Consider the following 14,829-nt stretch of genomic DNA (forward strand, 5'->3'; position numbering starts at 1 on the left):
GGCGGGCCTGTGTACACGTGACCCAATTATGTCTCTGTGTGGGATGATTTGGGCGTGGAGGAGGTCAGAGCAGGGAGGCCAATTATCAACAGCCTCAGTCTGGATGCCGAGTGATGGGGCCTGATGCATGGCAGGTGCAGCAGGGTGGAGAGCAGGACCAGCTGGAGAGCCTCTGGGGGTGGAGGGACACTAACCAGCCTGGCCTCAGATGCATACCTGCCTAGAGGATAGACGGGCCTTGGTGTGCGGACACGGTGGCTGCCACTATCTGTCCCTAAGGTCCTACAGCCACTGGGACCCCAGTGGCTAGGCTCTCTTTCTCAGAAGAGTGGGCTCATTTTGACTACCTCAAGGCGGGGCACATCTCTGCACTGCTCTGGCAAAGCCTGTCCCTTGCCTGGCTTAGTGGGTCGGCACCCACCCCCACAATTCATGAACATTAGCATGGCAGAGCTGGAAGGCCATCGGATATCACAGAGTCTAACCCCTCTCTGGTTACACAGAGAGAAACAGAGACTCAGAGAATGGGCTGCCAGTTGCATAAGACCACACAGGGAGTGAGAAGCAGAGCTGGAATTAGAATCCAGGTCTCTGACTTCCTCCCATTACCCAGAGATTTCTCTTCTCTTTCCAAACCCTGCTCCCAGAAGAGATGTGTCACTAGCTATTACTGCCCATGTGTGTGTTTAAAACTTCCTGGGTGATCCCTCTCCCAGGGACATAGGTACGCTAAGCCAACTTGCTAATGATAGCATCACTGCAGGAAACCATTTATGGAGCACTTACCATGTACCACAAACTGTGCTAGGAGCTTTTCAGACATCATGTCTGAACCTCCCCAAATTCCATGAGGCAGCCACTATTATTTCTGTAATCCCCCATTATAGGGATGGGTAAATTAAAATACAGAGATGTAGCTTGTCCAGGACCATGCAGTGAGAGCGTGGCAGAAGATGTCTGTCTAACTGGAAAGTCTACACTCTTAAACACCAACCCCTGTGGCCTCTGAAGACCAGGGGTGGCTTTCCATGAAGAGAACAGTGCTTACTCCCTGGCCTCCCTCCTGCCCCCCAGCCCCACCTACAGGCCTTGAGCCTCTCAGAGGACAGGACAGGCTAAGAGAGATGGACCCTGACCGCCTGCTGCCGTCTCCAAGAAGCTGGGCCCTTCCCAGGGTGGTTTATGGCCTTTGGTGTTTGGGGCCATAAACAGACCTCCGTGTTCAGGGCGCTCGTGGAAGTTTCAGCGCTGCGTGCGGAGGGCATCAGACACAATCTCTCCCAGTCACGGTTCAAATGAATGGCACAGTGTGGCGAGCACAGGAAGGGTGACTGCCCTTTCTGCGGCCTTTACTACACTCTGTGCCATGCCCTGTGATGGGCTCTGGACACGTGGCCCGGGTCTCCGTCACTCAGGCCAGAGCGGGAGGTGTCACGGGACACAAGGCTGTAGGAAGAGATCTGGTCCCTACAGACGGGGCCTGGGCTCTAACCCGGGTCGTTCGCGCACCAAGGACGCTGGCACAGGTGGGCACAGGCGTTCGAAGCCGGGGGTATCGCCGGTGTGAAGGGCCGCGGCTGGAGAGCGGACACGAGACCAGGAAGGGCGGCTGGAGCAGGGTGCCGCGGGCCGCGTAAGACGCAGTGGCGGACGGCGGATCAGGTGCCCCGGGGCCGGGGCGCAGGGCGGGTTCCGGGGTCTATCCCGAGCGCCGCGGAGCCGGGTCACGTGGATGGTTTGGGGCGCACCACGCCCCTCCGACCCGGTCCCTCGCTACCGCCCCACCCGGCGCGGGGAGCCCGGGGTCAGGCCGCTGTCAGACGCGGGCGCGCGCCGTCGCCGCGGGATGCGCCCCGCCCCCCCGGCGGCCGCCCGGAGCCCAAGGTTCGAGTCCCGGCCCTGGCGTGACTCGCTGCGGAGCCGCGCCCGGGCCCTGCCCTCTTCCGGCCTCCGTTTTCCCATTCCCGAGGTCTCGGAGAACCCGTGCTCTCGGTCGCGCGCGGGGCGGGGCAGCGGCGAGGCGTCCGCAGCGCGCCCGGCCGCGGGAGCGCGGACGCGCACGGGCGCGCTCGCACCTGGCTGCCGCGAGAGCGGCTGGGGGGCGGGGCCGGGAAGCTCCGGCCCCCCCCGGCCCCGCCCCCGGCTCCGCCGAGCCAATCGGAGGGGGCGGCTGGCCCCGTGTGGGGCGACGGGCTGGGGGCGGGGCCTGCGGGGGCTGAGTGGAGAGCCCGAGGGCCGGCTGCGCGAGGCGGTCGGGCGGAGGCGGCGGCGGTGGCGGCTGCGGCGGCCGGTCCCGGGACAGCGACGCAGCGCGGTGGCGGCCGCGACAGGGCCGGTCAGGCTCCGCAGCCCGCCGCAGCCGCCGCCTCGCCGCTGAGGGCCCGAGAGCGCGGCGGCGGGTGCGCGGCCTGCGAGGACGGCCGGAGCGGCGGGCGCGGCGCGGCGCCGAGCGTCCTGTCAGGCGGCCGAGGGCGCCGCGGACCCGCGCCGAGATGATGCCGGTGGGTGCGGGCGGCGGCGGCTTCCTCCGTGGGCGGCCGGCCAAGCCTCCTTCCTCCCGCGGCTCCCCGCCCCCGGGCCCCGCGCGAGGCCGGGCGGGCGGGCGGGCGGGGAAGGAAGTGGCCTGGCGGGCGCGCCCGGCCCCGGCGCCCCCCGGGCGGGCAGGTGGGGGCGGCGCCGGGGCTGTCAGCGCGGGCCGGGCCGGGGGCCGGGGATCGGGGGCCGGGGCCGGGGGGCCGGGGGCCGGGGCGAGGGTCGCGCCGGTCCCCCACCTCCGCCCGCACCCCCCCTCCGGGGCCGGCTCGGCCCTTCCTGCCGATCCTCCCTAGTTGGGGGCTGCCCGGGAGGGGAAGCCGGAGATGAAATTGGAGCCAGTCATTTTTCCATCCGTCCTGGCGGCTGTTCGGACTGGGGGTGTCGTTTGGCGCCCGCTCGGTTTCGGGGTCTCGCGGCGCCCCCGTAACCCCCCGCCTGCAGTTTGCTGGGCTTGCGTTGGGAGCCGGCGGTGTGCACACCCGCGTGTGGGCTTCCCACGCTGGGAACCGCACGTATCTCCTTAGCCCTTCCCTGACTCTGAAATTCTGTTGTATTTAGGAATTTACGTGGGGAATGGGTTGAGAGAGCCATCTTAGGAATTCCTTTTTACCGTGTCTTGGAGATCTGTACATTTTGCTTTAACCGGCCTGTTGTCACTGCGATCTGGAGGTGGAAGGAGGTTCGTTTGTGGTAGTGCCGCCTTTGTCCTGTGTCCTCAAGGATGCGTTCTCCTGAAAGATTTGCCATTGCCTTTACCTACAGGCTGAATCGCGGTGCGTGCTGAATTACCATTTTTCTCATCTGGATTTTTGTGAGGTGGTTCATGACTTACGAAAAAATGTAGGACTGGTGGTACCCAGTTGGATGTCTTGGTCTTCCGAGTGCCTTTATTTTAAGTAAAATTCTCAAACACGTCTATAGTAAAGTAACAACAAAAGCATTGCTTTAACCTACAAATTCTACACTGGAAATCACGTTCCTGAAGGAAAGCGCCGTTTCTCTGCGTTTTCTGCTTGAGTACTGCTCTTCTGCGATGCTGCACTCAAGGACATTGAGATTAGAATTCCCCCCCCCCCCCCCGATCTTTCAAGTCATTTCCTGCCTCTTGATAATCTCTTCTCCCCTTTTTGAACCCATTCCAGCACATCATGTTTACAGATTCTTAAGCTTTGACCTCATTGATCCTTAGATCCTTCTCTGGCATCAGGGCTTGTCGAGTATCTAAACATTTGGCTTTTAAATGAATGTCTTGTAATGGAAAGAGAATTGGATGAGTATCAGAAGATCCAGAGTGGAGTCCTGGTTCTGCTACTTTTTAGCTATGTGACCTTGAACAAGTCAAGGTCTCCAGCCTGGAATTACCTCTGAAGTAGGAATAAAAACATACCAGTGTCTGAGGGCTGTCCTGAGGATCAAAAAGGATTGTGTCCAAAAGTGCTTGTCAAACAGAATGCCATGCAAATACTTATTATTGTTGATATGGCTCTGAATGGTCAATTTCTAATTTTAACCTCTGCAAGATAAGGCATTTGGAAGCTGTTCCCTCCCTAATTCTCACTGGTTAGATTTGGAAAAGGCATTATAGTGTCTTGGAATTTTGAAAGCAGTGTTAGTTAAATAATGTTATAGTTGATTTCACGATATACTACAGTAATATTGAAGGATATGTATAAAATTTTGATTGGTTTGATCATTGTGTAATGTTTAATTATAAATGCCCTGTTATGGAACCTGGCTTACATTTTCCATATGGTACACTCAGATGTTTTCCCTCTATTCCACATGGGTAGAGTTTCTAGTCTCCTCCTTATCAGGTTTCTTTTTTAAGAAGTTTGCTTACCTGGCAGTTGGGAAATTTCTTCATGATACTCAGAATAATCAAATACTACTTTTAACAGAACAGGTAAGTTTATTAACTATTTAAAACACACTGCTTTTGTTTTGAAATGCCTTCTAGAAACAGATGGTATTTCTCTTAGTCTCTCTTTTGTGGTCTTTAGGTCTGTACTTCCTTCTTGATCCTAAAAAATACTACTTGTAGGATTGAGTCCTTCTAGTAACACAGGGCTGGTTGTAGATTTAATCAAGTTCTAAGGTACATGCCATTCTTTCTTGGTCCTATCTTAAACCATGTATCCAAGATATAAATAAGATTTTTCTTTATTGTATAGTTGGTGTTCATCATCATGATGAATCATCAGAGAAAGATTGGATCATATTTTGCATACTTCGTACAGAGCAGTACTTTCTAATGGGAATATAATGTGAGCCACACAAATGTGATTTTAAATTTTCTAGGAACTACATGAAAAGGTGATATTTTAGTAATGTCTTTTATTAACTCAATATATCAGTATTATTTTAACGTAATCAACATGAAAAGTTTACTAATGTGATATTTTACCTTTTTTTTTTTTTTACACTAAGTCATTTAAATCCAGTGTGAATCTGGTGAAGTTTACGTTTATAGTACACCTCAGTTTAGCACATTTCAAGTGCTCAATAACCACACGTGGTTAGTGGCTACCATATTGGGCAACACAGGTTTAGAATATATTTTAGTTATTTGAGAATTGGCAATTAGTGTGTAGTGTCTGTGGTAACTTAATTGATCAGATGGTTTACCATAGCACCCAGTCTCTCAGCTGTTGGGTATAAATGGGAGTATCCTGCCACGTTTTCATCTGACACAGTAAAGTCTTTGTAGAAGTCTTCAATTTTCCTGTTATGGGAAGTTCCGTGACTATTTACTTTTTTTTTTCTTTTAAGTGCGCTCCACGCGTGGAGCCCAATGTGGGGCTTGAACTCAACCCTGAGATCAAGAGTCGGTCAGTTAACTGAGCCACCCAGGTGCCCTGTGACTATCCACTTTTAAACAAAGTTATATTTTGGGGGGCGCCTGGGTGGCTCAGTTGTTAAGCGTCTGCCTTCGGCTCAGGTCATGGTCCCAGGGTCCTGGGATCGAGCCCCGCATCAGGCTCCCTGCTCCGCGGGAGGCCTGCTTCTCCCTCTTCCACTCCCCCTGCTTGTGTTCCCTCTCTTGCTGTGTCTCTCTCTGTGTCGGGTAAACAAATAAAATCTTAAAGAAAAATAAAGTTACATTTCGGAATTTTCCCTTATTAAAATAGTATTGCATTCTAGTGTCTGTAGTCATTCACCTTTTTGTCAGTGGATGACATTTTAACAATGTTTTCCCAAGAAGAAAATGGGCTATACTTTAAAGATTACTCGTTTGCTCCTCCCTAAGATCTGGACCTGAAGGCATTTAGGCCACACCTAAATAACTTTGATAGAAATAAGAATATTAGTAAAAATAGCCTGATTCAGAACATTAAAAGTATGAAAACTGCCTTGCTCATTGGTCAGCATCTTTCTTTTCAAAAGAGAATGAGCATTTTGCAGCTGGTAAAACTTCTTGTGCAAAGGTGAAATATATATCTGGGGAATGGCGTTAAGGATACTTTTTTCTCTTCCAAAGGAATGTTGATGTGAGTAGAGGAAGTTCGGTGGTTCTAAAGTGTGTTTCATTCATAAGAAAGGTATGCTAGTGGTAGTGTTTTGGTCTTGTTAGTAGTGACTCCTTACCTGACATGGGTACCACCCAGTATGACTAGTTGATTCCATTCCTTTCTGTCCTAGGAGCCCTTTCAACATATTCATGATAGGCTAGGGGTTAAATTAATTTGTGCTTAACATTTAGCTCTCATTAAACAAACATTCACTTATTTCAGATATTCACTTTCTTCCCAACTATGTACAAAAAAAATTTGAGGTACTAGAATAGATCTTTCTTTTTTTAAACCAGCAACTGTCCAGTAATGATACAATAAAGTAGAAGTAGGGAGATTTACTTTCTAGTCCCCCTTGTTAGTAACCTTGTGACCTTTGGACTTAATTTCTTTGGGCTTCAGTTTCTCACCTGTGAAATGAGTTGGTCTTGGTGATTTCCAGCTGTTTATGGTTGGTCCGGCAGTTCATACATAGCAGATACTTTCATGAAGGGCAGTAATCAGGCTACAATCAGAGGTTGAGGCAGCCTGATACTTGTTTTGACAGCCTGATAGTAAACTTGTTCACTGCCCAAGTATCTTTGTATCATAGAGGAGATAAGAGTTCAGTAGGTGTTCACTATTATTGTGAATTAATAATTTAGTCACTTGATAGGCTTGAATTGTAGCCTAATTCAGTAAACAAAACCCTGAAGACTGGAGAAGATTTTTTTTTAATTTTATTTATTTATTCATGAGAGAGGGGGAGAGAGAGAGAGAAGCAGAGGGAGAAGCAGGCTCCCAAGGAACAGGGAGCCCGATGCGGGACTCGATCCCAGGACCCTGGGATCATGACCTGAGCCGAAGGCAGACGCCCAACCTTCTGAGCCACCCAGGCGCCTGAGAAGATTTTTTAACTCTAGTTTCTTTATTTTTTTTTAAAGATTTTATTTTTGCAAGAGAGAGAGAGAGGGTGGGGTGGGGGAAGGCAGAGGGAGAAGCAGACTCCTGGCTGAGCAGGGAGCCCGATGTGGGGCTCGAGCCCAGGACTCTGGGATCATGACCTGAGCCGTAGGCAGACGCTTAACCAACTGAGCCACCCAGGTTCCCCACCCCCCCCCGCTTTTTAAAGATTTTATTTATTTATATTTGTGAGAGAACGAACTCTAGTTTCTTTAAAACAAAAATTACAGGCATAATATTGTCATTAAAATAATTCTAGCCTTTAGATTGCCCAGAAATTCATAAAGGGAAAAGCAAAGCCTTGGTCATACAAAGATGTGTATATAAAAACTTGTATTACTACAGCTTTATTGAACTTAAAAATTGTCTTTGTGGACAGCTCTTCTAAAGGCTACAGTATTAAGTGCAGCCATAAAGTGGCAGCTATTTAACTTCTTCCTATAGCTCAGTTGGTAATAGTATTTATGGCATTTGTCATCTGCTGAGGCACTGTGTCATAGGTTTTGTGGCGGTGTCTTTGTTTTTATGGAGAACTGAGGCTCAAGAGGTAAAGAAACTTGGCTGAGGTCCTCCAGCTAATAAGTGGTAAAACAAGGTTTGAAAACAAACAAGCTGACTCAAAGCCTTTGCTCTTACCCTTTGTGTCAGTCACTTAGGGAAGTTTGTTGTAGTGAAAGCATTTTGTTGGGGGTGTTAATGAATTGAGTTTGGTGAAATTTTTCCCGTTACGCTCAGCTCAGACAGAGCTTAATATTTAAAAGAATCCTGAGGTGAATTTTTTTTAAATTCCAGTATAGTTAAAATACAGTGTTATATTAGTTTCAGGTGTACAATATAGTGAGTCAACAATTCTATACATTACTCAGTGTTCATCATAAGTATACTTTTAATCCTTCACCCATTGTATTCACCACCCCCCTCTGGTAACCATCAGTGTGTTCTCTATAGTTAAGAGTCTGTTTCTTGGTTTGTCCCTTTTTTTCTTTGTTCCTTTGTTTTGTTTCTTAAATTCCACATACGAGTGAAATCATATAGTATTTGTTTCTCTGACTGACTTATTTCACTTAGCATTGTATCCTCTGGCTCTATCCATTTTGTTGCAAATGGCAAGATTTCATTTTTTTCTGGCCAAGCAACATTCCGGTGTGCATGTGTACTGCGTCTTCTTTATCCATTCATCTGTTGATGGGCACTTGGACTGCCTCCATGATTTGGCTGTTGTAGATAATGCTGAAGTAAACATAGGAGTGCATACATCGTTTCCATATTCTTTGGGTAAATGGTAGTAGAATTATTGGATCATATGGTAATTCCATTTTTAATTTTTTGAGGAACCTCCATAGTGTTTTCCAGAGTGGCTGCCCTGTTTGCATTCCCACCAACAGTGTTTGAGGTTTCCTTTTTCTTAACATCCTCGCCAACACTTCTTGTTTCTTGTGTTTTTGATTTTAGCCATTCTGCCCGGTGTGAGGTGATATCTCACTGTGGTTTGGATTGGCATTTCCCTGATGCTGAGTGATGCTGAGCATCTTTCCATGTTGGCTGTCTGTATGTCTTCTTTGGAGAAATGTCTGTTCATATCTTCTGCCCATTCTTAATTAGATTATTTGGGATTTTTTTGGTGTTACCAAGGTAAAACTTTTTGATAAAAAGTGGTAGTTTTCATCATCTTGAGTTTGGGGACAACTCTGATTTGAATGTAAATGTAATTTTCCTTTCTCAGCACCCACTTTGAACCGTCTGTGCCAAAATATATGTTTAAGAGTTACTTAGGATTTTTAGCATGGTAGGAACTTAAATTGTCATCGTGTTATTGTACTGAAGTTATATAACTGGTTGTGAACATGTATTTTTTTTTATTATTATTCATCAGAGAGAGAGAGAGAGAGCACAAAGCAGGGGTAGTGGCAGGCAGAGGGAGAAGAGGCTCCTCGCTGAGCAAGGAGCCAGATGCAGGACTCGGTCCCAGGACCCTGGGACCATGACCCGAGCCAAAGGCAGAAGCTTAACTGACTGAGCCACCCAGGTGTCCTGTGAACATGTATTTTTGTGTGTGTTTGCACAGATGGGCAATAGTTTTCAGCAAAATTTGGTGGTATTTTGGTGGCCTGAAGTGTTGCTGCCATAGTTATTTCACAAACTGTGGTTCTAGGGATGAACTTAGGAATGGTGGTAATCAAGTTCTATTGTGACACTTTCTTGGCTTAATTGCTTTGTTTTATTTCACTGCAAATGTAGCTGTATGATTGTTGTTCATACTAATTGATAAGCAAAAGCTACTGTTACTGAATTTTGTAAAATAAAAATCTTTGCACGGTGACATCATGTAGAACAGTAAAAGACTGGGAAAATGAGATTGTTTTAAAATTAATGACGTTCAAAATATTAGTGTATAGTTCAGTACAGTATCTTGCTAGTACTATTGTTAGTATAGCTACAGAAAATGTTAACTGAAGTTTTGGCAGAATCATGATTTATTTTTTATTTTTTTTTAAAGATTTTATTTATTAGAGAGAGACACAGCAAGAGAAGGAACACAAGCAGGGGGAGTGCAAGAGGGGAAGCAGGCTTCCCGCTGAGCAGGGAGCCCGATGCGGGGCTCGATCCCAGCACCCTGGGACCATGACCTGAGCCGAAGGCAGACGCTTAACGACTGAGCCCCCCAGGCGTCCTGGCAGAATCGTGATTTAAAATTTATGTCATGATTGTAATCATCACAGCACAAGCAGATGTCAAGGTCCTGTGGTAGGACCATGCCCAGCATACTGGAGAAACAAAAGGAGGCTTGTGTGCCTGGTGAGGCAGAGAGAGGGGGAGATGGTGGGGCAGTTGAGGATCTTGTAGGACTTTACAGTTTATTCATTTAGGCTTCTTTTTTTAAAAGATTTTTAAAATTTATTTGGGAGACTGTATGTGTGAGCAGGGGGAGGGGGAAAGAATCCCAAGCAGATTTCCTGCTGAGTGAGGATCCCGACACCAGGCTTGATCTCAAGACCCTGAGATCATGACCTGGCCTGAAATCAAGAGTCAGACGCTTAACTGACTAAGCCACCCAGGCACCCCTCATATAAGCTATTTTAAAGACAAAAGATATGAGAAATTTCTATTGGAAGAAATGAAACAATGATTAATTTTTTATATCGTAAGTTGTTCTGAATAGTAGGCATTGCCTGGGTGTAGCAGGTAAGAATGTGGGTCTTGGTGTCAGTTGGCCTAAGTGTGGATTCTGTCATTGCCATTTGGCTCTCTGACTTGGGTAAAGTTATTTGGACCGTCAGTTCTTAAACTGAAGATAATAATAGCAACTTTATAGGATGGTCAGGAGGGTCCGGTTGATTATTACAGTGAAAGGTGCCTGTTGTGTAGTAAATGCTCAGTAAATGTTATTTGTGAAAAGTTTCATTTCCCCTGGGAAGCTTTCACCATCTTTGCCTTGGCCAAATCAACCAGTAGAGGTATGCAACCTGGTGCATCTTTTCCTTTAAGCTATAATTTGTATACCATAAATTCACCTCTTAACCTATACAATTCAGTGGTTTTTAGCGTCATCATAAGGTAAGGTAGTCTAACCATCGCCATTATCTAATTCAGAACACTGCCTGATGTGTCTTTGTGGTACTTGCCATAGTTGTAGTCTTAAACATTCGTTTATGTGACTGCTTAAAGTCTGTTCTTGTCCTAGACTGTAAGTTTCATGAGGGCAAAAGCTGCCTCTTTTTATTTGCCATTTACCACCAGTGCCTATCCCAGTGACTGATCACACATTTGGTATTCAGGGACAATTTGTTGAATGAAAGAAGATGTGATGTGGAAAGTAGTGTTGGACCCCATTGTGAAGAGGTGTGTGTGTGATGTAATGGGGTTCACACTTGATCCTGTGGGTGATCAGAAACCACCAAACATTTATAAAAAGTGGAATGATGTGATCAGATTTGTATGAAAGAGGGATAATTCTGAAGTCAGAGAGAATGGACTGTGGAGTAAGGGAGATTAAAAAGAAACAGGAAGAGCAGTTAGGAGACCAGTTGGTGCAAGCCAGCCTTGACCTGCAGAAGAGAAGGATCCAGTCAAGAGGTAAAATAGATCTGATGGAGTGTGTGATTGCCTGTGTGCATACATGTAAGCATGTGTGTGGTTGAGAGAGACAGGAAGGAAGTCCAGTGGCTGGAGTTGAGGATAACAGGTTTATTGCTTCAGCAGCCAGGCTTGTCTTTCCTTTAAGACAGAGACCACTTGAGAAGGAATAGGTTTTCAAGGTTTAAGGGAACCATTGAGTTTTATTTTGGTTGTATTGAGCTTGAGATGCCTGCTATATCAAAAGAGGTTACTCTTAAATCTTAGGGTGAAATCAACATATCAAGTAAAAAAAAATCACTTGCCCTATATTAAGTTGTTTTTAATGTTGTGGTTTAGGCATTCTAGATTGCTGCCTGGGCATCTGTGGCATACCACACACATTGTGCCTTGTAATTGTCAGGCAGCCCGCCCCACCCTAAGGCCCCACTATCTGGGGCGGGGGTTGGCCTGACCTCCTCCATCTTTGTGCTCTCAGCACCTGGAAGACTACATGCACACTTTGTATAGCATTATGATCTGTGTCTTTGTATTGATAGTTTGTATTCTGCTTTTTTACTCTAGTGTAGGTTTATATTTTTAATGGAAGTCTTGAAAATAAAATTAGTAAATAACCTCACAATGATCAACATATAGACAGATTTTTGTGGTAGAACTGGAAATGAAAAACGAGGTTTGGTCAAGATGTGAAGAAAGATGAAGTAAAATTTGACAATTTTAGGATCAACAAGAAAACAAACCCAACAGTAGGAACAGAGAGTATTTTGTGATGGGAAATACATGTGAAATGGATAGCATAGTGGTTATCAGCTCAGACTCTAGAGCCAAGGTTTCACATTCTAGCTTTGCCACTTGCTAGTCCATGACTTCGGACAGATTATTTAACCTCTTCATGCCTTATTTTCCTCTTTAAAGTGAGTTTAATAACAGGATATTTCAAAAAGCCGTTGTGAGGATTGTCAAATGCTTAGAGTATTCTGTTAACATACGGAATAAGTACTCAATAAATGTTCTCTTAAGTTTTCTCTAGCAACCATAAGGCTTCATGGTGGGCGGGATTCAGTCAGAAAAGGACCCTAAGTGCACTTTATCCCACTGAGGTAGAATGCTTATGTTCTTCATGCTGAGAGAAGTAGGTAGTAATGGCAAAATCTATCAAGTTGCTAGGAGAGGGGTTGAATGGTTCGCTTTTCTTGGAAATTAAAGTTTACCTTCTCTTTCCAGTACCTTCTGTTTTCTAGACCACAGTTTAGAACCAGGAGAAGATTCAGTTCACTCAGTGTTCTGCCAGTGAGCTGAAAAGTTACCCCTTTCTGGTCTTTACTTAAAGGGCACCTTCCAGTCCATCTCATGTAAAATGCCCTTCCCCTTACTTTGCTTTATTTCTCTTTATAGTACTTATGTCCACCTGGCATTTATTTGTAGAGTCTCCAGGCAAGCAGGGTTTTGTTTCTTTTTCCACTGCAGTATCCCCAGTACCTCTGATAGGCGTTCAGTCAGTACTTGTTTACTGAATGGCTTCAGCAAGCGTTTAGGGCGCGTCACTTATACGCTGGCTCTGTGTCAGGGCCGCGCACAGGCCGGCTCTCCGTGAGCTCACAGTGGGCAGCAGTCAAGTCAACAAAAATGCCATTCCAGAAAGATAAAACTGTAAGAGTGGGAGAGTACAAGGGACAGCGGAGCACAGTGGCAAGAGGAGTCCTCGCAACCTCAGAATGTTGGGGGGATTTTCAGAGAAGAGGTGACGTTTGAGTGGAATTTCCACAGATGAGGGAGAAGGGCAGAGATGACGGGGAAAGACTTTTTAGGTAGAGAGTTTAACGTGTGCAAGGCGTTGAGCTCTGAGTCTGCATGGTGTGCTGAGGGAGATGGCGTGGAGCATGAGGCCGGTTGAAACGAGGGAGGCTAGAAAGGTGGGTACGGGTCAGATTCAGGGGGCTGTGTGTCACTTGCATAAGAGTTTGAACTTGATCCTAAGGAAGATATGAAACTGTTGAGGGTTTTTTTTTTTTAATTGCGGTAAAATGTACGTAACATAAAATGTACCATTTTAACCGTGTTTAAGTGTATAGTTCTGTGGCACTAAGTATGTTCAGTGTTGAGCAACCATCACCACCATCTGTCTTCAGAATGTACTCATCTTCTCAAGCTGAAACTACTGTTGCAGGATTTTAAGCTGAGTTGTAAAGTGCTCCAATCTAAGTTAAAGTGGGTACCAGGTGTCTAGAATCTATGGGAGGCAGGTAGTCAAGGCAGAAAAGGGCCCCTGCACAGTCAAAATAGTCGTGGAAGAATCTAGCGTTGAAGCCAATGTGTGGGAGACCCTCTTCAGGCCTTCCTTCACTCTTGCTTGTTGCACAACCCTGATGTACCTGGCTTCTCAGTCTTCGGACGCTTTTCTGAGGTTGCTGGGGTGGTGTAGTTGTGGGCAGACAGACTGCTGGAAACCATAGAAAGACACACTTTAAGCATAACCTAAGGTTGTGGTCTGAGAGTGGGCAGCCTGACCTCAGTCAACACCAAAGATAGCACAATTACAGATTACAGATTACACACAGGGTGGTGGTTAAAGTTCCTCCTGATGACTGAGTCATCAAGAAAAGAGTAAATAATATCAGTGATGTAGACAGCGGCTGGATACATTTTAGGTGAGCTCTGTCCAATAGAAACATAATGGGAGCCACAAAGCAATTTTTAAATTTCTAGTACCCACATTAAAAAAGTGTAAAGAAACAAGTGATATTAATTTTAATAATATATTTTAACTCATTATATCCAAAATTATGTAAGTATGTAGTTAATATTAAAACCTTATTAGTGAGATACTTTACATTCTTTTTTCATACAGAGCCTCTCAAATTCAGAACATATTTTACACATCCAGCACATTTCATTTCGGACTAGTCACTTTTCAAGTTCTCAGTAGCTGTGTGTGTGGCTGGTGTGGCCATTTCATGGACAGGCACAGTGTCAGATTTGGGCTCAAAGGGACTAGACCCTCAACTACTCATAGAGTGCTATCATTCAAAACATACCTCAAGGATTATAGGTGGCTGGTGTTTTATTATAGTAATTTTTATTTACGAATTTTTGGTTTTATATTTGAAAAACTATTGAGAGGCAATATAATGCAGTAGTTAGCATGGATTTGAGGGCAGACGGTCTGGCTCTGAATCTCAGCTGTCTCATTTCCTACCTGTGTGATCTTGGACAAGTTACTTAATGTGCCTGTGTCTCAGTGTCCTCATCTGTAAAATTGGAGTCATAGTAGTACCTACGTCATTGGGCTTTGTGAGCACTAAATAGGCTCGTCTGTATACAACAGTGCCTAGTGTATACTAAGCGGTATAGGTGTGTGCTGTTATCCCCAAAATGTTTATTTTCTCCAAAATGTTAAATGATTTCGATTCAGTACATTTTAAAGACATTCTTGTTTTGGAGACTGCTTAACTTCAGATAGGCATTTAACAGGTTTTCACAGTGAAGGGAAAAAATGTGAATTGCAGTTTGGTGAGAATATTTTCTAATTGATGTCTGAGTAACTTTCCTGTTTGCTGCAACATTGAGGCTGCTTAACAACCACAGAAATAGTGTAATTAATAAATAATCTTAGGATTATAATTAAAATTAAGAAAATGAAAGAATGGTTTTAGTACTGTTATAATTCTCTCGGAAATACTATACTTCATCAGCCCTATTATATCTGGGGAGACTACCTAGTTCTAATTTTTTTCCATTGGTCTGTTGTAACTGGATTATTTTGAGAGTT

The 14,829-nt window shown here is 45.7% G+C and overlaps 1 protein-coding gene across 4 annotated transcripts in view; it reads left to right on the forward strand.

Annotated features, from left to right (window-relative positions):
• The first annotated feature begins 2,433 nt into the window (after window positions 1-2,433).
• The window catches only part of PPP1R13B (protein phosphatase 1 regulatory subunit 13B), an 89,296-nt gene continuing 76,900 nt past the window's right edge, over window positions 2,434-14,829 (forward strand). For all 4 annotated transcript variants that reach the window (XM_088024427.1, XM_028101363.2, XM_028101372.2 and 1 more), the window contains exon 1: window positions 2,434-2,501. In XM_088024427.1, the coding sequence (XP_087880553.1) occupies window positions 2,493-2,501 (9 nt within the window). In that variant the 5' untranslated portion in view covers window positions 2,434-2,492. The remainder of the gene's footprint in view (window positions 2,502-14,829) is intronic.

Source organism: Eumetopias jubatus, unplaced genomic scaffold (assembly GCF_037043125.1).
Source record: "Eumetopias jubatus isolate StellerSeaLion01/CBP00866 unplaced genomic scaffold, mEumJub1_p1.0 scaffold_7, whole genome shotgun sequence".
NCBI classification, from domain to species: Eukaryota; Metazoa; Chordata; class Mammalia; order Carnivora; family Otariidae; genus Eumetopias; species Eumetopias jubatus.